Here is a 25,181-nt window from a genome sequence, read left to right as displayed (position 1 = left end):
TGTATCTTGGTGCGAGGCAAACACCTCTTTAACTCGTACCATTTGCCAAGTGCGTTGATATTCTTATTTCTAGGCTACCGAAGTTTTTGGGCTACCTGCAAATACCAATTCATAGTCAATTGGGCCAAGTACTCGAAGTGAAATGCATTCCTACAGCACCTATAAAGTAGCCAGATTTAACATAGGCACAACAGCCGTTTAGCCGCTTAACAGCGCCTCCACACATCGAAAATCGATATTGATATCGAAATCGAACGTGAATCGATATCGATGCCGATACACTTTTTGTTTATTCCGCACGTGCCGCAGTGAAGTAAACTTGGATTTGGAGTTGCATTTGATCCGCATTTCACGGGACGAGGCAAAATGGACACAGGCGAGGGTAAGTGCCTTCACATAGCTTTCCGATAGACCATGTCAGTAAGCTTCTTCCGTCCATTCGCAGCGCTGAAGTCCTGGTTGACGGAAGAGAACAAGCCGTACGCGGCACGTGTTGAGTTCGCCCTCAAGGTATGGCAATCCGTGGAGTTCCCCTATCCCAACAAGTACGAGGTCATCGCCGAATGGCTGTCGCAGTCATTGGGTGGCTGCAAGGACTTGCCCACCCAGCAACTGAAGGATTTCCTCAGCCTGCGGGCGCAGCCTGGCTGGGTTACTCAGACGACGAAGTCGCAGCTGATCCACGCTCTGTACGAGATCGTCTCCCGTGAGGAGAACGCAAATGAGTCGGCACTGGAGCTCCTGCCCCTGGCTCTCAGCTCTGAGCTGCTCCAAGATGCCCTGCGGTCCAGCAACAAGCTCCTATTCGAGTGCTATGGCAGCCTGTTTAGGTGCCATCAAAAGTGCGTCGAACTGCGCAAGGATAGCAAGGATGGGGGTGAGAGCCAGGACCACTGGGATGCGGAGTTTGTAGTTCCGGTGATCAAGCAGCTGGCGGAGATTGTTCGCCGCTCTCAGGAGCCTGGGAAGCTTTTGGAAGAGTACGATGCGCAGACTGTTCGTCCTCTTGTGGAGCTGCTGCTGACCCTGAAAACCCCATGCCTCGACGAATTGGCCGCGCTGGAGAAGCAAATCCAAGCTCAGTTTACCATTGAACGTATCAAGGAGCTTCCGCTACATGTCAGCCTGATCCTTTTGGAGGCCAGTGTCATAAACAATCGCTTCCAAACAACGCTCAGGTCCATCATAAAGTGTGTATTCAGCACAAAGGCATTATCGCAGTCATCGCTTCAATTGGCCGCCCATCTCTTAATGTCACTACGTAAATACGATGTATCCCTGCAGTTGAAAATGGCTAAAAAGGAAGCGCAAGCGGTCACCGGCTTTGCTTTTGTTTCTGATCAGCTGGAGCGCTTGGTGCGCCAGTACAAGAAGTCAAATTTGAAAGAGGTTTTAATACTACTCTGCTCTGCGCTGCGCTACAATCCTCTGCTGCTGGAGCAGAATGTTTACCAGATAACCGTTTGGGTGCTCACGTCGCCCAAGGAGAATGCCCAGGTGGAGGAGCTGTATTCGGAGTACCTCATCCTACTGCTGGACATGTTTCGTCGCCTGAGTCGTGCAGAGCGGTTCATCATGAATCTGCTCAAGGCCCTCAGAGAATGGCTGGGAAAGTACCCTCTGGATGTTCCCCACAGTGAAGCCAAAAAGCGACGCACCCAGGACTCCAAAACGATCGAAGACGAAAGCCATCAGGTGGAGGATCGCTTCCTAAGCATCATTTTTAGTAGAACTCCTTCAGCTGCGGCTCCTTCGGCCAACGACGCATTCAAGCAGCTCGGCCAAACCTGGCCAAGTCACTCGGCCGGCGTGGCATTCACTCGTCTAATGAGCCACCTGATGAGCAAGCCCTCCCTGGTGATTTGGAAGACCCTGTTGCATTCCTTCGCCGAACTGCTTGACGAGGATCGGCCGAAGGAAGTGCTGCCCGAGAACCTGGACTTCGCACGTGAACTGCATGCTGCGCTCCTTTGCCAATACCTCAGCGGCACTCGGCTGGCTGAGCAAGTGCAGCTCTATCAGCTGCAAGTGGAGCAACAGCTACAGCACACTTCCCAGGTGCTGGAGCAGTTTGGACGGCTGCTACTAAGCCAGGAGCACAATCGCCGGCTCATGAACGCCTTTCTGGAGTGCACAGAGCGAGCCAGTGGCTTCGAGCTTCTTCTGGCCTACTACTGGCCAGATGGTTTCCCCGCCAGCGAACGGCCACTGCAGCTGAGGGGTTTCCTGCCCACCGCCGAGTGGACATTGATCCAGCAACGGGTGTACAACTTCGGCAAGAGCTGCTGCCGACAGAGATTGCAGCGCTTGGAGCTGCAGCTGGTCGAGAGCGGTTGGCTGCTCAAGGATCAACGGAAGGCCAATTGCGCCGATGCCCTGGCTGAGTTTGTGGCGCCGCAGCAGCTCTTTCGGCTATCCAGAGCCCAGAAGCAGCTCCGTTTGCATCAAAGGAAACACAATCAAAACCTGGAATCGCATCTAAGCGATGCGGAGAGCATTGAGGTGCTAACACTGCAGCTGCTTAAGGAGTATGGCGCAGTGGCCAAAGATGCCAAGGCCAAGGGGTCCCTGCTGGTCAAGCTGAAACTGGAAGAGCAGGTGGAGGAGAGCTCGCTGATACACTTCCTGAGGGAACACGCATCGACTGAAACCGACTTGCACATGCCCGCGGCCCAGGAGCTGGTCGAGACTCTGCAGGGCCTACCGTTGGCTCAGCTGCCCGGCAACATTCGGTCGCGTCTTTGGCTGGTGATCTTCGTTCTGTACAGGGATCTCAGTCTTGGGCAGCAGGAGGAGGGTGCCAATCAGACACTGGAGCTACTAATAGGTGAATACTCTCAACCAAGTTACAGAATTACAGTTCAAACTCATTCATTGGATCAACTACTTGATTGCAGATCTTATGCACTTTGGTCATCCGCTGCCCATATGCAGCTACTTCCCGCGGCTCAGCGAGCTGCTCCCCCTAATCCCAAGCAGCTCGACGGCGGGCTGGAGCTTCTACGAAACACTTTTTGCCCGCTGCATTCGCCGCCAGGGAGCTGGTAGTGAGGCATTTCTGGCAAGTTGCACGGGCTTCTTTAGAGATCAACTGGCTGCGTCAAACAAGTTGCCAGCGGAGGAGCGTCGTCTTCTGCTGCTGGCCATCGAAACACTTAGCAGTGTAACTGGAGCGCAGGGCAGGCGATTGCAGGGCCAACTGCAGCCGCTTATTGAGATCTATGGCGAGATGGTGACGCACAAGTTTCGCTCCAAGAAGAGGGAGGCATCTGCTTACAAGGAGTTCGTGGACTGCACTCTGTCGGGCTATGCCACTTACGTGAGCAATTGCATCAACCGCGTAGTCAGGCAGGAGCGGGAGAAAGACCAGCAGGAGAAGAAGGCCGGAGAGCCGGAGGGTCTGGAGAAAACGAAGGCCGAGAAGAAAGTGGACAAAAAGAAGAAAGCGAAGCTTCAGGAGGAGGAGGAAAACGGGACGCGAAAGGAGCTGCAACCCATAGACGAAAATTTCCGGCGCATCTGTAAGATATACATTGGTCACTCGGTGCGTACCTTTTGTGCTTAGAAGTAATGAACGAACCCAACATACCAATAATCATCCTATATTCTCAGTTGAACTATCGGGATGCTAATGCCATACGCTTGCTGAATGTGGCGCTCACCCATCGCCAGCGCTTGCATTTGGATCCGGATGAGATTGAGTTCGTGCTGAGCAGCTATTGGCGGCAGTTGAATGCGGACATTGAGATGGGCGACATTTTCTCCACTTCAGCACTGGATTGCCTGGAGCCGGCCATTAAGCTGATCATTGGCTACAAGACTAACGAGGATTTCCTACTGCTCCTGCGCCGTCTTTCCTCACAAGTGGAGCAGATGGCACGTCCTGCGTCGCAGACCCAGCATGCTGCGCTCCAGAATGTGCTAGCCCTTTTGGCACTGTTTGCCAAGTGCTCGTTGAGCAGCGTGAAGGGAGCGGTGAGTGTTCCCAGTGCCCTGTTCTTATTCCCAAGTTAATGACTTTCTCCTCAGATGCTTAATGAGCACTTCGAGCTGATCAGTGTGAGTGTTTCGCTGCGCCTGCCGGAACCCAAAGACTTGGCCTACTGCGGTCATGCCCTCCGACTCCTGGAGGCTCAGCGCAACCTGGCCGGGAATCGCACAGTGCCTCTCACAGGGGAGACCCTGGACTGCCTTCTGGGCAGCATGCTGGATGTGGACATCAAGCACTTGATCAGAAACGGCGGCAGTTGGCAGCACTTTGTGGATCTGTATGCTGCACTCACGGACAACCTGATTGTGCTGCTGAAACAACACAGCAACCTGATGTCGGACCGAGCGGCGCAGCTCAGTGCCCTGTGCCAGGATCTGATCCAGGCCATCGTTGGCTATCGGGCGGAAAGAAAGCAGACACAGGACATCAGTGAAACGGAGCTGGACGGCTTGGCGGACTTGGGTCTGAAGCTGGCTACTGTGATGGCCACAGTGAGCACCACGCAGGCGCTGGCCGTGAAGAGAGTGGCGCCCTTCCTGCTGATCTTCACCATTCGCCAAATGGTGGCAACCGAGAGGCCCACGACGCTGTTCGAAAAGGTGTGTTTTACGTCAAGTCCAAATCGAAATTCAAGTTTCCCAATGCCCCCAAGAATATATCAAAGATATTTGTTTAGGGCCAAGTGTATAGTTCTATATTGTAGGAGAAATACATTTGACATTTTCTATTCTACGAACACATCCACTGAGCAGATATATTTCTATAGTACGCTTACTTTACTAATGATATAATAATACGCTTTTCTCCCCAGATCAAGGTCCACATAGTGCGAGTCTGCCACGAGCTGATCGGGATGTGCGATCACCGTGCCGGACACTTCATCCTACGCTCCAGCAACGAGGCCGGCGCCAGGATGTACGAGGGATTGGTGAAGGATCACGAGAAGTACCACAAGTTCAGGGGCAAGGTGTAGGGACAAGGAGCGGAGACGGAGACGGAGAATACACCTGTTAGATTTTCTCTTTTATATTTATGTTAGATTCCAACGCTTCAAAAAAATATAAAAATGAGTGCCCTATGTGCCTTGAGTCGTGCCAAATTTGTACTGCTTCAGAACTTAAAATTTAACGAGCACCACGAGTTCATGTTCCTCTGTGCTTGACTGTGTGAAAACGGCTGGACGCCTCTGTGCAGGCAGAGAAGTCCTTGGAAATCCTAGGTGAAGAACATCTGGCAGCGCTCGCAGAGCGGATCCTCGCCCTCATCAGCTCGATTGCCGCTGCAAATGGGGAAATAGGATGAGAAAGAGCATGGATTTAATAGGCCCACTTGGAACCACATGGATTCCCATAAGGGAGGTGTTTCTTCAGGCGGGGGTACAACTCACAACAAAGTCACGCAGCTGCGGCATATGAACTTGGAGCACTCGACGCAGGAGTATCCACACTCCTCGCAGAGATCCATCATGCAGTTGACGCATGTGTCGTGGACGAGCGTTTGGCGCTGACAGCAGCGGGACTTGTGGCGCTCCAGGCGCGGATTGGCCAAGTCGGTGCGAAGGTTGCGCAGAATGATGGTTCCATCGCCCAGCAGCTGGTACTGTTCGCACAGCGCGGGCTCCTCCTGACCCGCTCCCAGTGGATTCAAGGGATCCAGGGGATTCTGCCCCTGACCTTGCCCACTGCCGGCTGCGCCATCGAAAAGCATTTTGGTCGTCTTCTCTGCGAATGGAATAGCAAGTTGGAGAGTTCCAGTTCAGGGTTCGGTTCGGGTTAGACACTGCGAGCACGCCCCTCTCCCATCAGCTTCAGTCAGCTTTACTCCGCTTCAACAAGACAGACGTACAAGAGAACAGCAACAAGCGAATTTATACCAGATTTGTTTAAAGTCGGCGAGAAGTGCAATTGGAACGCTACAATTTTGAACTGACAGCAAAATAGAGTGACCGTTCGCGGCCAACGCCAAAACTCACGTACTTGCTAGCTTTCCTATCGATTCCCACTTTCAATTACGAATTGTGGACACAAAAGCCGCTTTTGCTGATCTTTTCGTGCGCGTATCCATGGTTATTGCTTATCGATGGCTTGTGCTCTCGAGGCGGGAATCTCTGCTGAGCTGCATTCTTGTTCTTGTCGCATAACTGTTTACACTGATCTCTGCAAGGAGTTGCAATCGAGCAGCAACAAACGCGCCATAACTGCACCCTGAGCGGTAAGCTCCCCCCTCCCCTCAACCAACCGCTAACAGTGACGGGAAGGGGAGCAGGTAAGTTGCTGCAAGTGGGGGAATGCTCTACGTACCGTGGACCTCCTTCATTTTTTGGGGATCGCGGGAGTCGCTCATTTTCTGGTTCACGAACACTTTCCGCTGCGTGAGATTGTTATTGGCGTCGCCATCCGCTGATCGCGATCGCTTTGCCGCCCTTTTGCGGACCGGGCTCTCCATGATGAGATGGGCAGCGTGCGCTGGGCAGATCGGATAGGAGCGTCCTTAAATAGCCCTGCCTTCACTGACTTTCCGGTATTCCGGTTTTCCGATTTTCCGATTTGCAGGCTAACAGTTCTTAATGGTCCCGTTCTTCTAACAATATTACCTTATTAGAATAGTGCTACCATAGTGAAAAATCCCCAAAAGCGCCGACTGCGATCAATTTTACTATCGTCTATCGATCACCTATAGTTCCCTAAGTTGAGGGAAGCGGCAAATTCAAAAAGTGTTGTTTTTCCAATGCCATAGCATTTATTTGAGAATATAAAAGGAAGCAACATCCCTATGGCCCCTTTGTACTTCTTGTATTGCCAATTTCATATTACTTCTTCCGCGGGGATCGAGTCTTCCTCTGATGTGCCCTGAGATTGCGGCTCTGGCTCTCCTGGCTCTGGAGCTCCGGTGGCGCGTCTTCCGACGGCTTCTGGCTGATCTTCTTGAGGGAAGTGTCCGAGCTGGAGGCGGCCGCCTCGGCAGCCGCTTTCTTTGCGGCCAATCGCTGCTGGGCAGCCGCCTCCCTTTCCCTGCGAACCAATGCCAGTCTGGCGAGATCGGCCAAAGTCTCCTTGCTCCTCTGGATATTTTCGCCTTGCATCCGCTCCCTTCTCCTTTCGCGCCGCCTCCGTTGGGTGGCGTCGTCCTCCTCGGTGAACTGATTTCCATTTGTGTTGGTTATCAGAAGACTCAACGGCTTCCGGCGCGGCAAGCGATTCGGATTGGAGATCTCAATTAGGCTGTGCGCGCCTTGGCTGCGCATGCACTTGTCCTCGAAATTGACTTTAGCTTGATTCTTGATCGGCACCCCGCTGCTCCTTTCGCCCTGGCGAATTCTGTCCGGTTCCTGCTGCAAAACATCCGCGGGCGTGAACTCGCGACTACGACCTTTGTGGTTCACGTACTTTCCTCGCGGCATTATATTGGAAGTCTCGAAGGTCTCTTGATCTCCTGATGATTACTATCACTATGGTGCAGGGCACTGGGGCAGTTATATTTTGTCTCAAATGGCAAGAGGTGAGGTGGTGAAAACTGTCTTACCTCCGATATAAAAAGCGCAAAAAAATGGCAGGAAATCAAGACAAACTCGCCGTGCTGTTTGATGTGTGCCTGACATATGAGTTTTTTGGGAGCAGTAATATGCCTACTATGTTTTAGATAGTTTATAGTAAATAAGTGTTACTATATTCAAAGCTGCATTGTACAAAATATTACGTTCTATTAAATTTCTATTACAGGCTAATAATAAATATGAATTGAATGTTTGCTCTCTCGTAACTTTAGCTGTAATCATTTCTGACCAATTTTGTTTTTAAAAAAAGGAGACACTTTTTAATTTCAAAATACCCACAGCCAACGACTATCGATAGCTATCGACTATCGGCCAGGGTTGCCATGCCGAGTACGATTTGTTCAGTTTCCCGGAGTAGATTTTGGCCACCTTTTGTGTAAAGACACAAAGAAAACCATGCAATTAATGGACGCCGAGTGCTGATGCGATCGGAATTAGAACCGCGAGCAAGCGGAGCTCATAGTGACCCCCACATCCAGATCACAGACACTCGGAAGGACCGCACAGGACACGGAAAATGGTGAGGCGGGGGCTCCGGGCCAAACCCACAACTTTGCTCAGAATGATTCAGCCAACGAGCGATTTCAACTAACCGGGAATTGGTTCTCACCCACCCACTGTCCGTAAAGCACGCCGCATCTTTGACGACGGTGGAGGGTCTGCTGCAGGAGTTTTACCAGCCCAGCACCTCCAATGCCCGGAAACGAGAGATCGAGACAAACCTCTTGGCCTTCAAGTCGCAGCCAGAGGCGTGGCAACTTTGCCTCCGTGTGGCCACCGCCTCCGACATCACCGAGAATCAGTTCCTGTGGTTCTTCAGCACCTCAACCCTAGAGCACACAATCACGCGGAGATGGACGCAGTTGACGTCCACGGACAAGACTTTGCTGCGAGAGACCCTCTGGAACTCGTACGCCCAACTGGGAGCCACTCAGAACGTGGCCAAACGGCACAGGGACACGCTGGCCCAGCTGATAGCCCTGCTCGGAAAGCGCGAGTTCCCCGAACAGGACCCCAACTACATGCAGCACTGCATGGAACTGACGAAAACACGGTTTCAGCTCGGCATCAACCTGCTCAAGATCACCTCCGAGGAGGTGGTGAGCAACAGGGGCGACCTGACCACCGAATGGAAGCAGTACTTCTACTCCTGGTGGGTGAATAGCACGAAGAGGCGCAGGTCTCGTGGCTCAAACAGAGGTTTTAATGTCATTGACTTCACCATATTCCATGCACTATACATGCACTTTTTAGTAAAAGCGGTCATTTCTCGTATCCACCATGTTCGTGCATGGAAGTTTATCTTAAATACTTTGCCACGTCCACTCTGATTAAAAAGTTTGTTTCTTTACTGTGCCGTACGCCGATAATGGTATTTTGAACTGTGGTAACATTTGTTTAAAAATACCCCCTTATGTTACAGTCCATACGATTTCACGAACAGCATCCATGTCCTTGTAAGTCCGTTCTGGTTTCGTGTCCTTGAGAAATATATTACACTATGTTGTCCTGTTAAAATGCAACTAATTGAAACGCTGCCCAGCTATCGCTCTATATTGCATTGTTGAGCGAATAAGTGGTACCTACTGAAATGAAAATCACTAGTCAGTTGCCACCACACTGTTCCTAACCCATTCTGTGTTCCCCTTTGCCGTGTGTTTCTGTAGCATCTCAATGTGTGTGCCCGATGTTCTGGACCTGGTAACCAAGTATCTGCTAATCGCTGTGTGCCACATCAATGGCAAAGACATCCAAACGACCATACCAAACACCCTCATGGACTTTAGTCTAACCTCAGCGCTGCCAAATGACAATCAATTAAGGTGGGTCATCGTGGATTGCAAAGAAGTTCATGAAGAAGTTCATACATTACACAATATCTTTCTTTGGCTGTCTGCTCCGCAGTTCCTCAATTTTGGACCTGCTCGGATGTGTGCAGCACTTGGTGTCCTGGATACGCACTGAACTGATCTCGGAGTACTTCCTCATGAGCATACTCGACCTCTCCCAGTGGCGCCCAGCCCACGAGCCCATCTCCCTGGCGGCTCTCTCTGTGCTGAATGAGCTGCTCTACCTCCAGAAGCCACTGCCCTTCGCAGGCCCCTTGATGGGCGGCGTTACCAGCCTCCTGGAGCAGCACAACAACAATCGGCGGCAGAGCGAGATGTACAGCGACAAGTTTCGGGAGCTGCTGCGCCTCTACACCACCAAGTATGCCGGCAAGCTGATGCAGGAGCCGGACCTGCTGGAGACCTTCCTCAATCTGCTCTACAGCTGCACCACTGAATGTGAGTCGCGTGGTAAAATATTGCCTTTAGTTAAAGTCATTGAATGGTAATTAAATGGCTACTAATCCTGTTTCTCCCAAACAGTACACGGCGCCTTGGACTTCACCGAAAAGCTTGAGATCTGGACACCGATCATCAAAGGCATTGCCCAGCAGCCCGCCAAAATCACGCGTTATAACAATGTGCTCACCCAGCTGGTGGACGAGATCATGCGGCGCACTCAGTTTGAGGCCAACAAGCCCGAGCTAGAAGTGCTGGACAACGAGCTCATGGAGGACGATGTGAGTTGAAAAATAGATTTTGTCACCTTGCACAGACACTCATCCAACTGCACTGCCGATTTCAGACCTCCGCCACCGAGTGGCAGCAGTTCCTGGACCAATGCTTCGAGTCCCTTGCCCTGCTGGCCAACACCAGAGGGGCACACATCGTGTTCGCACAGGTCTATAACCACTGGTCGCGGCCACAGATGTACTTGCTGTCCTTGGAGCACGCATTGGACCACGGCAGCGCTCGAAGCTACGAGGCGGCACGCAAGCTAAAGGGCGCCAATGTGGGCGAGATTTTGCGCGACTTTGCCACCGTCTGCCAGGCGGTGGTGCGCTTGGCCCCCTTGATGGACTCATCGTCAGCTGCACCCGGGATTGCCGACGAGATGGAGTGCCAGCTGCAGATGCTGTCCGACAGCTTGCTGCAGACGCTGCAGCTCCTCGCAAGCAATCGTTTGTACAGCGGCGGCAGCGAAATGGACAAAGCTACGTTCCAGACTGATTTGGACAACCTGTAAGTGGGGCATCCTTTTGCATGCTACGTGCATTCGAATGATGTATGATGTGCTCTTGATCCTTCAGATACGCTCAAGTTCTACTGGCCATGAGGAGCATCTTTCCACTAACGAAAGCCATGAGCAGCGAGGAGCTGCTGCACCGCCTGTTCGCTATCCTGGGCAGCATTTTTGCTTGCAATGGATCCCTATCGGCTGCCTCCCCCATTGTGCAGCAGGCGGCCAGCGAGCTGCTGCTCTTCATATCGACTGTGATACGGCCCAAGTGCCTGCTGGATATACCACAAATTCAAAGTCTGCTGCAGGCGGGCTCCCGCCTGGGCGCCCAACTGCCGCGCCAGGTGTGCATCAATGTGCACATCAGTCTGGTCAGCTACATGGTGCTGCCGTGGAAGAGCGTGCCGGAGCAGCAGCAGGAGTATCCGAGGCGTCTCTGGATGCTGCGTGAATATGTCCAGGGGCTGGCACAGAACTTTCTCGATCTGGACTTGGCCCAGGCCAACGAGAGCAAGGTGGCGGCCACCACGCTCAGCTTGCTGGGCACCTTCACTGCTCTCATCGAGTATTTCAAGGCTACTGGAGGCAATGCCAAGGATATGCTGGCAAGCACTTTCAAGGTGCCCTATTTCTTGATGCTATTTTGAACATGCAATCCTAATCTATTGACCTCTTTTGTTTTGCAGCCCATTTTGACCAAGGCCCTAATGATTTTCAACAGCTTCGGGCAGAGCAGCATCGCCATGGCCATCACGGTGGCCGAGTTCAGTCTGAGCATGCTCCGAACATTGCCCACCCATTTGGGGGCCCAGTTCATCAAGGAAATGATCACCTTGTTCATAAGTGTCAGCAGCAGGTCGGTCGCGGATGGGTCTCCCATCTCTTTCTTTTTTGTGTGATACCAATGCGTTTGCTCTCTCTTTCTGTCGCCAGGGAGCAACTGACTCTGAGCCGACTGGCTGTGATGGAGAAAATACTGCAGATGTTCAAGTTGATCGTGGAGCAGCCGGGCAGCGCTTCCTTGGGGCTGCTGCCCTCCATTCTGGATTTCAGCACCCAGCAGATTCTGCCCTTGTTGCAGCAGCAAAATGCGGCAGCCGACAACAGCGAGATCACCAGTCTGCTGTACGCCTTGTTTGATAGGTGAGAGGCTACAGAGCAGTAAATCGCACTTGCGTTGTCATGAATTAACGTCCGTTCTTCCTAGTGTGCTCACCTGCAAGTGGCAGTTCTTCTACAAGAATCAGCTCTCCAACGGCCACAGCGGCGGTGGCTCCGGCAACTTCAACTGCAGCGACAACCTGCATCCGGCGCACTTCATGGCCATCCTGAATGCGTATGGCCAGATGCTGGTCAGCGGCACCGATCCCAGTAATGTGCGCAGCGTCCTCTTCTCGATGCAAAATGTGAACGAGAGGAGTCGGCTGTATCAGCGCGCTTTGTTCAAGGAGCAACTGCTGGCTTCCTTTCAGGGGGCCTTGCTCAATCTGCTGCTGAGTGGAGAGGGCTCCCTCCACTTCGACATGATTGCCCAGGCCTTGTATGCCATGGGCCAGGTGGACCGACGCCAGTTGCTCGAGAGCTTCGTTCACGCCTCTTTGCCCGTAGCTCAGACGTCGCTGGAGGAGATCTGCCAGACAAATGTGAGTGAAAAACTGAAGTATGAGGGGAACGACACCACTTGCAAACCATAAACATAATGTTGCAAGTGCTGCTGCTTCTCCAAACACTGACTTTGCGCTTAATTGGTATTCACTTTCCTTGTGCAGGACATTCCAACGTTCACGCAGAAACTCACGCAGCTCATGCAGGACGCCCACTGCGTGCACCTCAATGAGACGGCGTAGGCCTCCCTTCTCCCCTCCCTCCAGCGCGGGACCTGTACTGCCCCCCATCCTCGATCCGTAGACCACGCCCGCATACGATTAGGTTCTTGCATGTAAATAGGGAAATACTGTATTGTTTTATTTTTGTAACTTTTATGTGTAATTTGCTGTCGCGTATTGTATGCCATATGCCATATCCCGATCCGTGTCCGTCTTGTGAATCGTCTACCCATGTCCCCATGTCACCAAGTCCCCATGTCCCCAAGTTCGAACACCATGCCACCAGATTGCGTTTGGTTCTTCCTTGTGCGAGGCTGTGTTTCTGTTTGGAGAGCTCAGCACTCGACCCGATTGAAAAAAGACATTAAATGTTAAAACATTAAAACAAGCTTCGTAAATAGGTTAAGTGCATTATTACCGTTAATTTTATGTCTACCGCGTAACATACATACGATTACTCTGCTTTCTGTGCTGTCACCGCAACTCGATAAAAGTCATACTACATATACATACCTACATACATATATCTTAGTAGCATATACATACACTTATACATATATATCCATAAATTAATTAGCATATCTCAACATGTAAATCAGTTACGTCGTAAGCAAGTATAAAGTACCAAGTAAGAAAATAACTGGAAGGGGACGCAAAACCCGAGCCCGAATTCATGTAATTTATTCTGGGAGAAACCAACACCACACAACACACACGACACACACCAACACACACCACGTAAATCCGAGGCGTTTTAAGTCCGTTGTAATGATTTGAACTATGTATGTATGTATAATTGCTTAGGTCCTGCAATCAAAAGTCCAATAAAACTATTTTTACCATTTTATTCGCCAGTTGTGTGCAATTATTGAACTAACGTTATTGAATTAGTTTGATAAAGTCTAGTTTAAGCAGTTATAAAACAGTGTGTTTATGAATGCAAATATAATTTGTGCTCTCATCATTTATATGGGCACATACATACATATCTATGTACATGAAAGAGATCGGATTATGACAGGTATCACTCTCTTTGTTTCCTTTCCCTTTCTCCACCATGAACTATCGAGTGTTCGAGCTTTTAAACCCGTTACTTTGTTCTAAAGTTGCCCAAAAATATGACTTTATTGCGGCTGTACTCTTAGATTTCAGTGATTTCGGCGAATTCGGTGAGAGCAGTTCGACGCGGGTCAGAGATCCGATTAAGTAATACTAACTAATAATAAGTGATTTGTTTCAAATCATTGCTAAAGAAGTTCCCGTAGAGCGTGTTTTTGTTTTTTTTGTTACGGTTTTTATATGTGTTCAATACATTCTGTTCAATATCCGAAGCATAATTTCGGAGTGCAGTTAACGGTTTTTATTGCATATGTATGCAGTTCGATTCGAATCATAGATTCGGTTAGGCTATTATAAGTGATCAAGAGGCGAGATTTGTTTAAAATCAGTGCTAAAGAAGTGCGCGAAGTGCGTAATTTTTGTTTTTTTTGTTACGGTTTTTCTTTTTGTTGTTAGTGTGTGTTTTATTGTTTTATATCTGAAGCATAATTTCAGTGTGTGCAGTTACGGTTTTTCTTTTTGCTGTTAGTGTGTGTTTTATTGTTTTATATCTGAAGCATAATTTCAGTGTGTGCAGTTTACCGTTTCTATTTCATATGTATGTATGTAAATATATATGTACATGGCGGTAGTGTTAAATCCTTGCAAGAAAACGTGTTTAATCAAGCAAGTGCGGCGATTTTAGCAGGGTAAGTTATACTTATGTACATATGTATGTACATATGTGGGCAACTAATGTACATATAATAAATTGCTCGCGTTTGAACGCCCATAACCTCAATCATTGCAAACTGTTACTGCTGTTATTGAGATGTTAAATTTGCAAAGGGGAGTTGGTATAAACCCAAGTCTATGTACTACAACATATGTTAAATGTTTACATACGCGTGTTTGCATGGCAAAATATGTAAGGATCGATCCCTGGACATATAGTTGTATAGTTACTATGCCACGCGCTCAAAGAATTCCACTGCCATCAAAATAAATAGTAATAAGGATCACTTATAAAAACAATCGGACATTTATGAGCGAGCGGGAGGATGCGGCGGACGAGGACCACAAAAGCGACAGCTTCCTCTCCTTTGTCTGCGCTGTGGCTTACATGCTCTGTTGTTTACTCACTCGATATTTCCTTTTGCATACTTTTGCTCAGGTGTCGAGGACAAAAGCGCCGAATCCAAATTTAATAAAAAGCGAAAGCAAAACAAAGGAATAGCATTAAAATGTCAGGAAGCGAGGCCAGAATCACCCACTTCCGCTCGCCAGCAGGTAAGTGCCGTGAAACACAGGTAGCCGACCAGCAAGCGGGCACTGGCTGGTTTGCATATTCGAGATCCTGGATCCTGAGTCCTGATTCCTGAATCCTGGATTCTGGCATCCTGCATACTTCCGCAGGAAGCAGGGTGGCTTAAAGGGACAGTAGACACATTCACTTTTCATTCAAATGTGGCTGATATTTCGCAAAAAGGGGTATTTTTAAAACTGCGGAAAGTTAAAAGAACAGGAAAATAGTATAGAAATGGAAACCACTCGAATATATGAGCATTTTGATTATGATAATAGTAGAAACTAATATAACTGACACAATAGTCCCTCGGTGAGGTGAGGTAGGGTGTTCCTTATACTTAGCTTTATAATTAAAATACTATCTCCAACGTGATATCAAAGATATAGCCACGGACTTCGAAATGCATGGACGGAAATGGATGGACGGCTCCACACTGACGCAGTGCAGCCATTGGGTATTGGTGTTGGTTATTGGTTATTGGGTAGCCATTCCAAAGGTACCATCGCAAGCGAGTACGTGACTTTGATTTGCGTTGCTAATTTGTGGGACTGGAAATCGAAGTGGCATATGCTTGACTCCAACCCAACCCCAGAACTCTTGGAACCATATAAAATGTTGAGTGTGCTCAATGGCGATTCACAGTTGAGCGCTGGTGGCTGATATAGCAACAGTGCCATCTTCAGAAGACCAAAAGGGATTTGCAGCACAGGACCAGGAACCAGGAGCAAAGAGGCAACAGCAACCATGGCAGTGGAAGTAGTGCAGGAGACGCTGCAACAGGCGGCGGCCAGTTCTTCGACGACGGTCCTAGGATTCAGTCCTATGTTCACCACCCTAGTGGGCACCCTGGTGGCCATGGCACTGTACGAGTATTGGCGCAGGAATAGCCGGGAATACCGCATGGTTGCCAATATACCATCCCCCCCGGAGTTGCCCATTTTGGGACAGGCTCATGTGGCCGCCGGCTTGAGCAACGCCGAGATCCTGGCCGTCGGCTTGGGTTACCTCAACAAGTACGGAGAGACCATGAAGGCCTGGCTGGGCAACGTCCTGCTGGTGTTCCTGACCAATCCCAGTGACATCGAGTTGATCCTGAGCGGGCACCAGCACTTGACCAAGGCGGAGGAGTATCGCTACTTCAAGCCCTGGTTCGGAGATGGTCTGCTGATCAGCAACGGACACCATTGGCGCCATCATCGCAAGATGATTGCTCCCACCTTCCACCAGAGCATCTTGAAGAGCTTCGTGCCCACATTTGTGGATCACTCGAAGGCGGTGGTGGCCAGGATGGGCTTGGAATCGGGAAAATCCTTTGATGTTCATGACTATATGTCGCAGACCACCGTTGACATCCTGTTGTCCACCGCCATGGGTGTGAAGAAGCTGCCGGAGGGCAACAAGAGTTTCGAATACGCTCAAGCCGTCGTCGACATGTGCGATATCATTCACAAGAGACAGGTAAAACTACTTTACCGCCTGGACTCCATCTACAAGTTTACGAAGCTTCGCGAGAAGGGCGACCGCATGATGAACATCATCCTGGGCATGACCAGCAAGGTGGTCAAGGATCGCAAGGAGAACTTCCAAGAGGAGTCGCGCGCGATTGTTGAGGAGATTGCCACACCTGTTGCCAGCACTCCCGCCTCCAAGAAGGAGGGTCTTCGCGATGATCTGGACGATATCGATGAGAATGATGTGGGTGCCAAGAGGCGATTGGCTCTCCTGGATGCCATGGTGGAAATGGCCAAGAACCCCGATATCGAGTGGAACGAGAAGGACATCATGGATGAGGTGAACACAATTATGTTTGAGGGCCACGATACCACCTCGGCGGGATCGAGTTTCGCCCTCTGCATGATGGGCATTCACAAGGACATCCAGGCTAAGGTCTTCGCCGAACAGAAGGCCATCTTCGGAGATAACATGCTGCGCGATTGCACCTTTGCCGACACCATGGAGATGAAATACTTGGAGCGCGTGATTTTGGAGACTTTGAGGTTGTACCCTCCAGTACCGCTGATCGCCAGGCGTCTGGACTACGACCTCAAGTTGGCCAGTGGACCGTACACGGTTCCCAAGGGCACCACGGTCATCGTGCTGCAGTACTGCGTGCACAGGCGTCCCGACATCTATCCCAATCCCACCAAATTCGATCCGGACAACTTCCTGCCCGAGAGGATGGCCAACAGGCACTACTACTCCTTCATCCCCTTCAGCGCTGGACCCAGAAGCTGTGTGGGCCGCAAGTACGCCATGCTGAAGCTGAAGGTCCTGCTGTCCACCATCGTGAGGAACTACATTGTCCACTCCACCGATACGGAGGCAGACTTCAAGCTGCAGGCTGACATCATCCTGAAGCTCGAGAATGGATTCAATGTCTCGTTGGAGAAGCGTCAGTATGCCACGGTGGCCTAGGAATCTGGGACTCCGACTACGCAACCGCGAATCCCGAATCCCGAATCCAGCCCTGTATATAGATGATGAACACCGATGAATATCCCAACCCGACACCTCGATGACGAACCTGTAAATCTAAAACACCGACGAAGAACCCAACACACAAGCCAGCCAGAGAGTCAATTAATTTTTCTTTCGTTTTTTTCCTCGTTACTTTTATATTTTATCAATACCTTTTTGTTTGTTGGTCTTTAGCGGGTGGTGCCCCTATATAATGTATACGTATATACTATATTCTTTTAACCAACTATTCAACGCAACTGTTTGTGCTCTTCACCTTTTTAGTACTCCTACTTCTATCACTATCTATCTATACTTTTTTTTCCTAGCCATGTAGTGTGATTTTTTTTCTCTATTCTAGTATTTATTAAGTCAAATGGTTTAAACGAAACCCAAAAAATATGAAAAATACACGTATGCGAGGCACGTAGCCGATAGAGCTGCAAAACAATTGAAATTGCACATCCTGTGATGTTTTCCTCTGGGCGGTAGTTTCGGTCGACGTTTTCTACAAACTTGACTACTAACTAGATTAGTAAACTAGAACGAATTCGAATGCAGAAGGGAAAGACGGACCAAGTCGCCTTGGCCTGTCGCTCTGCGGTTCGCCAATCAACAAGTTAATGCGCTAATGCGGGGCAATCGACAGTTTGCAAACTGCTGGCAATGTCAAAATATTGACAAAAAGGCCGCTGTCCTTGGCGAGGTATTTTCTGCTTTACTTTGTTTCGCTCGTATTTTGGGTACCTGTTCGTATTTGTTAGCATTATGCTGATCTTAAGTCGACACCTCATTCGCTGGGCGATTTGTAATGCGATTAATCGGATGCAGATTGCGATGCTGACAAATGCGAATGCTTTTGTGTCGAAATCGGTAGCAGTTTATCGCGGGATTCGGGGTCGAAAAGAAGTAGGGGGTGTCGGTGTGTTCGTAAGCCTTCTTTTTTCGTGATTAGCTGAATTCCACCGTTAGAAGTCGGCTTTCCCTTTTTTGGGCAATCGATTGCCGAATATCAATTTACAAACGGAACGAAACGAAACGGAAATCCTTTCGGTTTCTTCCGCATTTCCGCATTTCCTGCCTTGCTGCATTCGAATTATGAACCCTTCCCCAGCATCTTCGGCAGACATAAAAAGGAGCATGAAGCAGGTCCCTGAAACCAAAATTCTGTTTGGTCATTGTCCTTTTTGCGCTAGGCAAATAGCGGCACTACCTGGGAGTCTGCAATTCAATCCAACGTATTTGGGCATCCGGAAGTTTGTGCACATTCGTTCTATTTTTTATGGCGGAATTCCTTAAACACGCCAACTGGATATCAGATTGTGGGCAATGTCCTTCATGCGTGACACTCGAGGATTTACTTTGATGACTGCCGGCTGGCAACTGCCACGTGTACTTTCAAGTTTTGATACTTTTACCGTTTGATAGTTTATTGGTATGAGTATATATAAAAAGGTTATACAGTCAGTATACCAATTCCATAAAGGTAATGGCTAGCCAGTAGAAAGTTAATGGGAAATGTTTGGAACGGAATGTGTGGTCTTTTTGTGCTGCTCGAACACTGCATTATATATATAATCAAAAAGAAATAGATTAGCCCGAACTACAAAAATATCCTTGTCGACTTTAAGTTGCATACAAAGCCACTTTAGAGAAGAGGAAGCCAAACAAAGAGCTCGGGAAACTATTAAACAAGGAGTTCCGTACCAGGACATCTCAATCAATGCAAAACTGACAAAATAACGCTCCCCGGAGTGAGCGGAGTATGAATTGTGTTTGTCATACAATCGAGTCTGGTCTGGAGTCAATGCCGATACTGTACATCGTCCTTGGAATGTTCCCCGTGGCCACCCTGGGTGCGTAAGTCAAAACATGGGAATATACTCGTAGTCGCAGGGCGACAGGGTATGAGGCCCACGTGGATTCGGTGACATTAGAAAAATGTCCTGGAAAACATGTGCAACCAGACCTGGGGAGCAGTTTCATTTAATGTTTCTAAAACTGGACGACGAAAGTCACATGTGTTGTGCTCGTGCCTCTTGCTTGGGGCTCCATTCACGGAAGTTGATGGGGGTTTAAGATTTCCAAATATGTATATGTATATAGATATACAGATTAGATGGGATGGAATGAACAGAAGTAGCTCAGATCTGCCAGCAGTTCGCAGATCATCAATGGCTGAAGTAGAAAGCAGGGAAAATGATGGGGAAGGGCTTAGGCGAACCGCAGGAGGTACTTGAAAGTGTTAACCCGCTTTTGGTTTTAACGTTTGTCTAGAGTTATTTTCTTGACCTGGTTCCTTGACCCGCTTAACGTTTTTGGGCACGGAGCGCACACTTAAGTGCCTCATTGTGGGCTCAAGTGCGTCCACTTAAGGAGATAGAAGAACTGAAAGCCAAGGGGTATAAGTATCTGCTTAAGTCTAAGTAGCTCGGCTTGGACTGCAGTTAGTTTCGTAAGACACAGTAATAGGAATGTTAGTTGCCAAAGAAGACCATCTTTGGTCCAGTGCTGAATGAAAGGGAAGGATGAAATCCTTGAATGAAAGTAGAATCTTGACAAATGATTACTGGGGATCAGCGGATCAGACACTCAACGCTATTATCTGGTCTTTGAGTATATAAGAATGCTAAAGGTAATGAAGCAAGTGAGCTTACTAGAAGAAGTGGTTTTCCAAAAAATCTTAAATACTTCAAGTTCTGACTTAATTTGTCGTGTCACCCATCGCAATTTAAATTTCCAACCATCCAATTCGGATTCGGCGGGTCAAAGAGCAGCATCTGGCTGCCTAGATAATTGCCATGCAATGTGCCCAGAAATCGGATAATCAGTGGATCGAACGGGGAGAACGAGGGCAAAATGCAATCAAGTCAGCGCTATGAGCATGCGCACACGCTAAAGTGAACTCAGGAGCAGGCGGTATGGTATTTAGAAGTATTGCTCTCAATGCTCAACGGTGACATGTGGGGCGTGGTATTTTTCAAATGGCATAATGAGGGCGCAACTTAAAGCCATGGCGGCACCCAGAGCTATGAAAGCAAATCTCCCGATCGAAGGAGACGATAGGGCTCGTTTTCCTTGGAGATTCCATCTGTCCTAAGCCTTTAGCATTCATCAAATGCAAGAAATAAATAAAAAGCGCACATAACGGCAGGGAAATCCCAGTTCAAACGGTTAAAATGCGAAACTCGACCCACATTCGAAGGTGTACGGTTGAGGGGCGTGTCGCATTACCAATATTTAATAATGATAACGGTGCGTGAAAAGGTTTTCACTGCTAACGGTGAACGGTGAATGGTGAACGATGAACGGTGAACGGTGAGCGGCGCACCCACCACACGGCCAAAAGAAGGATGATAGGAAAACACGTTTGCACCTGGATTGGAAAACTGAAAACCGCTCGAAAAAGGGGGTTGTAGGCAACCTCAGGAGCTCAGGATCGCGCCAACACATACACTCAGCGAAAATGGAATTAATAATGGGGAACATAATGTCCCGCATTAAAAGGTCGGCCTCAAAAATGGATCCTGTGTTTCGTCAGTGTACTACTTAGATTTCGTTGGGTTTCGGGTCCTGCAGATGCGACGATCTTTTGGCACAGGCCATCTATTCTTAATGGCCAAATGATTTCAATTGATTTTCCTTGCAGCATGGCTGTCTTACATAGTTTTGCATCATCCATATCCTTCGGACCGGCCCTTTCTTATTTTTTTGTTGTTTTGTTTTTTGGATTTTCTTCCGTTTTTCTCCTATTTGGACAGATGTCCCAAAAGAAAGAGACGGGTAGACAGACGTGAGAACACGTAAGCGCAGGACAATGAGGTCCTGGGGACAATTGGCAGGAGAGTATAGCGCCAAGTAAGAGTGAGGGTGAGAAAATATCCTGCAAATTAACAGACGTGCGTCAAGGTTTCGATATTTTAGATGCGAAAAATGTATCACCATTCCATTACATTCTTTTTTTTGAAATTTCGAAAATTTGATATTCAACTTTAATAATGACAGACAGACAGACTCTACTTTCGATTCGCGGTTGCCTGTCAAGTCCCAAATATACATAAGTTCACCCTGAAGCCGTTTACCCTCCATTTCCCGCCCATTTATTTTGGTGCATTTTTAATTACTTGTGTCATTATGAAGCGAGGCATACATATGTGTTATGCCGAATACTTTCGGCATAGTTTCCAATTTTCAGTTCCCAAGTGTAATTCCCGCGTTTCGGGGTTATGCCATCCGCATATTCCCCATAGGACTCTGTCATTTATCAGAAAAGGAACCCCTTTTGAATACCAAGGCATTAGGCAAAGTAGAGAGATATGCTCAGAGCTCTCTAAAATTTGAGAAATATTTGAGAAAAAAAACACAAAAAACGATTCAAGTTTTTAGAAATGTTCATATTTATTTGCATTTATTCAAAAGCATATGTTATCTGCTTGCCATTTTAACGTTCCTACAATTAAATCTACAAAAAAAATATGCTTACACTAATACATTAATTTTTGTAAAATATTAGACACTAGTCTGGCTCAACATTAAGCCGTTTAGCAGGATAACTATTTTGTGTTTGGGTCTAGGAAGGTTATTTCGATTTGGTTTATATCACTAGATGACTTTTAATCTGCTGTGTTCTTAGATTAAACTTCATCCAAAGTGTGTGACCTTTCATATTAAAGACATGGTTTTAACAGCAAAGGTATATAAGCTTCGGCTGGCCGAAGTTATCTTCCTTTCTCGGCTTAAATTGCTATTTACACAATGACTCAGTCACGGATTGATTAAAAAAAACTTTTGATAGAATGGCCTGCCACAGAAGTCTGCGAGGACTTCAAATCATTTAAAAATATGCTAAAAAAGTAATTGTTAATTGTTTTTTTTTTTTTAGAGATAAGAGATGGGACAGAATAAGGACAGGACAGGCAATCTAGGCTAAACGGATAGATTAGTGCATGCACCATTAGACTTGGGTGTATGTGCCTCCCACCAGTCAATGGCATCGATCATGCTCTCGTCCGAAAGGCAGCCAGCGGTCGTGTTGTTGGGCTGCTCCTGCTGCAAAATGTCGCTGAACTCTTTCTTGAATCCGGGTAGTACTACGTTGTCGTAGAAGCTCACGGGTTCCTGGTCGTAGAACGCGGGTAAGATAGGCGACGATCCCAGGTTCTGAACTTGAGGCTGCTGCTGCTGTTGCTGCTGCTGCTGCTGCTGCTGCGGGGAAGTGTGTGCGTTGCTGCTGCTGCTAATGTTGGTGCTGCTGGCGTATTCCTGTTTAATTACTTGCTGCTGCAGCGGTGTGGCACACGTCTGTAACAGCAACTCAGTCGAGGCGACAGGTGAAACTGGCGAGGAGCAGGGACTTCTTACCACCTTTTGTGGCACGGGCGATCGCGATAACGGGCCCGAAGCAGCTGTTTCTTCAAGTTTTTGCTCGTGACTCAAATCGCCCAGTAATTCAGCCGTTAGCAGTTGATAGGTGTTGGTCCCCGGTATTCTGATGTATTGCAACCCATTCAAGGTAGTCAAACTAGGCAGGAGATCAGTGGCTTGCGGAGGGTTTTGGATTTCCTCGGACAGAGTTGGCTGGACTGGCTGTTGCTCCTCCATTTCGTAGTTGCTCAAGGAGTCGTCGAAGTGTTCATCCAGACAATCGAATTCGTCCTTGATAAACATAAAGCTGTCATCGCCGGATCCAGAACTATTCCCCTGACTGTTGAGGGGTGGAAAATCGAATCCCAGCAGTTTTTCCAAACTTCTTATATACTCCACGGCCATGCGGAGGGTCTCCACCTTGGATAGCTTCTTGCTGGCTCCCCTTCCCGCCCCCTGGGCCTCAAAAGCCTCGGAAACTTCTTCCGGGATCTTCTCGCGCAGTAAAGCAAATCCATTATTAACCTGCTTTACGCGATTCCTTTCCCTAGCGTTTCTACGGGCAACGGCTTGTGGCAAAGGCAAACCCTTTCTTCCAGGTGTTCCGAAACTCTGGTCGGCTTGGCTTTTATTTGGATGGCTTATAGCTGCTGCTTTTGGTTGCTTTTCCACTGCCAACTTCTTGTTGGTCTTGCACTTTTTGGCAGGCACTGAAGTTTTACTGGGCTGTTGATTCTGCTGGTTCTGTTGGTTCTGTTGGTTCTGCTTTTGGGACTCTCCCAGGGGCCTCTTCCGTTGACTGGGTATGGGTGTGGTGTTTGTTGTGCTGGCCACGGCACTTTGTACAGCACCCAGCATGCCAAAGTCCCGGATCTTTCGAATAATGGTATTCTGATTGGCTATATGCTGTTGCAAGGCGTTGGCGCCACTTTCACTCAACACATTGTGAACGGTGATCTTTCCAAAAGGTTTCAGCGTGGTCTTCATCCCTGGATTGGGGTTTTCCTTGGGGTTTTCCTTTGGAGGAGGTGATGGGCTGAAGCTCAAGGCAGCCATGATTTTGTTTTTGAATTCCTGGCTTTTTGTGGGCGGGAGAAAAACTGGTGGCGATTGCGGGTGTACTTTCAGCACGTTAGTCCTTCTTGAGTGAATGTTAAATGGTGACTGATGTAATATGCTTTCTGTGTCCTTGCATCAGGACAGCTGCTGGCGCTCTGTGTCGCGTGCCCCTAAACTCCGAACTCGAACTAAAACGCAAACCCAACGGAAGTGACTTCGTTGACTGACACACACAACACAGTCACAGAGCACACACACACACACGCACACACAAAACAGAAGGCATTTGAGGTCCTGCGTATCCCTTATGTAAAGGGCCTGACTTTTCATCCCCTAGACTGGGTGTCCCTTTCTCGATCGCTCACTCACACACCTTTATCATATATTTTATATAGGGTACGGCTTTTGGGAAAACTAACATCTGATCAACTCGAGCCAAAAAGTCCACCTGGTTCAAGGGTGGATTTCGCCACGCTCTCTCTCATTATTTATCGGCAGCAAAAACATCATTCCTATATACCGCCCCTATTCATATATATGGACATAATAATAACCATATACCATATATGTATACCATATACATATAGTAAAAAGGAAGCTTTTGCAGCCCTGGTTTCCAAGTATTTCCAAGCTACCTAGGAATCTGCCGAAGATCTCAATAGATCACCTAGACCTCCAATATATGCCATGTAAAACGCCGAAATGCATCGGAATTTTTGGCGAGATTCAAATTCCAAGGCAGTATTTTCAGCTCACAGCTAAAACCAAGGACTTGTTTGTTTCTATTTTATTACAAAGCTGTCTCGGGATCACCTATTCCTGACATTGTCCAACATCAGACTGGGTAATATAAATTTACCATGGGCAAAATCGATCCCCTTTTCCCAAGCTAATAAACAGCAATTAATTACAGAGAGAGGTAACATTCTGGGCTACAACTTATGTTTGAAATCGACAAGATGCCAGAGAGCCAATTCAAATCTTCCAAGGGGTGAAAAATCACCCATCCATTCTCTATATTCTTGTTTTATCTTCGTCGAGCAAAAAATCTCTGGCAATTAGTCTGGTGGGAAAATAATTTTACCAGTACTTTAGTTCTATAATCTATTCCCTCTTTTTTTATTTTTTTTTGGAGCTTAGGTCTGTCTGTGCAAACAAGTTTTCGTGTGCTACAATAAACTTTTTTGAGCCGGGCTCTCAGGTAGTTTCCAACATACCTGAGTAAATAGAGGAGCATACATAGGAGTATGTGTGTGTGTGTGTGCTTGTGTGTGTGTTGTACTTGCTGCACAATTTATAAACTTGAGTTCACTTGAAAGGTTCAAGGAAAAGGACTTGAGCGCAGGATAACCGGCGGGGAGCAGAAACTTGCGACGAACGACTACCGGTTTGCGATCCAGGATGCCAAGTCCTCAGTCCTCATTCCTCATTATGCAGACGAGCTCTCAATGAAAAAGGAGTCAACGCTTGTGCGTACTGAGGAGTATTTGAGTACTGGGAAGTACTGCTCGGCGT

General features: G+C 48.2%; 7 protein-coding genes across 9 annotated transcripts in view; 4 read left to right on the top strand and 3 right to left on the bottom strand.

Annotated features, from left to right (window-relative positions):
- The first annotated feature begins 223 nt into the window (after positions 1–223).
- On the top strand, positions 224–5,270 carry LOC122624686. Its single transcript, XM_043804358.1, has 6 exons — positions 224–382; positions 446–2,827; positions 2,898–3,544; positions 3,613–3,975; positions 4,030–4,590; positions 4,803–5,270. The coding sequence occupies exons 1-6, from the start codon at positions 367–369 to the stop codon at positions 4,962–4,964; spliced, it is 4,131 nt and encodes a 1,376-aa protein (XP_043660293.1). The 5' UTR covers positions 224–366; the 3' UTR covers positions 4,965–5,270.
- LOC122624692 (apoptosis regulatory protein Siva-like) lies at positions 5,002–6,595 on the bottom strand. The gene is made up of 3 exons (XM_043804366.1): positions 6,292–6,595; positions 5,379–5,712; positions 5,002–5,270 (listed from the first exon to the last, which is right to left on the bottom strand). The coding sequence occupies exons 1-3, from the start codon at positions 6,434–6,436 to the stop codon at positions 5,207–5,209; spliced, it is 543 nt and encodes a 180-aa protein (XP_043660301.1). The 5' UTR covers positions 6,437–6,595; the 3' UTR covers positions 5,002–5,206.
- LOC122624687 (exportin-6-A) lies at positions 6,014–13,286 on the top strand. Of its 2 annotated transcripts, XM_043804359.1 has the most exons (11): positions 7,844–8,064; positions 8,174–8,697; positions 9,212–9,367; positions 9,450–9,832; positions 9,917–10,113; positions 10,179–10,615; positions 10,684–11,233; positions 11,300–11,469; positions 11,547–11,756; positions 11,821–12,256; positions 12,383–13,286. In XM_043804359.1, the coding sequence occupies exons 1-11, from the start codon at positions 8,062–8,064 to the stop codon at positions 12,458–12,460; spliced, it is 3,144 nt and encodes a 1,047-aa protein (XP_043660294.1). In that variant the 5' UTR covers positions 7,844–8,061; the 3' UTR covers positions 12,461–13,286. The 2 variants fall into 2 exon arrangements, with proteins under 2 accessions (XP_043660296.1, XP_043660294.1); XM_043804361.1 differs by lacking the exons at positions 7,844–8,064; positions 8,174–8,697 and adding an exon at positions 6,014–6,256.
- On the bottom strand, positions 6,773–7,637 carry LOC122624690 (28 kDa heat- and acid-stable phosphoprotein-like). 2 transcript variants are annotated; one of them, XM_043804364.1, is made up of 2 exons: positions 7,514–7,637; positions 6,773–7,439 (listed from the first exon to the last, which is right to left on the bottom strand). In XM_043804364.1, the coding sequence occupies exon 2, from the start codon at positions 7,389–7,391 to the stop codon at positions 6,801–6,803; it is 591 nt and encodes a 196-aa protein (XP_043660299.1). In that variant the 5' UTR covers positions 7,392–7,439; positions 7,514–7,637; the 3' UTR covers positions 6,773–6,800. The 2 variants fall into 2 exon arrangements, with proteins under 2 accessions (XP_043660299.1, XP_043660300.1); XM_043804365.1 differs by having other exon boundaries at positions 6,773–7,454; positions 7,514–7,630.
- An 881-nt stretch (positions 13,287–14,167) lies between the features above and the next one.
- The window catches only part of LOC122623371, a 145,198-nt gene continuing 134,184 nt past the window's right edge, over positions 14,168–25,181 (top strand). Inside the window, exon 1 of the mRNA XM_043802497.1 lies at positions 14,168–14,187. The gene's annotated coding sequence lies outside the window, so the exon portion shown is untranslated. The remainder of the gene's footprint in view (positions 14,188–25,181) is intronic.
- On the top strand, positions 15,417–17,700 carry LOC122623368 (cytochrome P450 4g1). Its single transcript, XM_043802488.1, has one exon. The coding sequence runs from the start codon at positions 15,531–15,533 to the stop codon at positions 17,199–17,201; it is 1,671 nt and encodes a 556-aa protein (XP_043658423.1). The 5' UTR covers positions 15,417–15,530; the 3' UTR covers positions 17,202–17,700.
- Positions 22,170–23,663, bottom strand: LOC122623370 (achaete-scute complex protein T8). The gene has a single exon (XM_043802490.1). It carries the CDS (start codon positions 23,661–23,663, stop codon positions 22,170–22,172), a length of 1,494 nt encoding a protein of 497 aa, XP_043658425.1.

Source organism: Drosophila teissieri, chromosome X, assembly GCF_016746235.2.
Source record: "Drosophila teissieri strain GT53w chromosome X, Prin_Dtei_1.1, whole genome shotgun sequence".
Taxonomy (NCBI): Eukaryota; Metazoa; Arthropoda; class Insecta; order Diptera; family Drosophilidae; genus Drosophila; species Drosophila teissieri.
The sequence above is the reverse complement of the archived record's forward strand: the minus strand, read 5'-3'. Positions and strand labels throughout refer to the sequence as shown.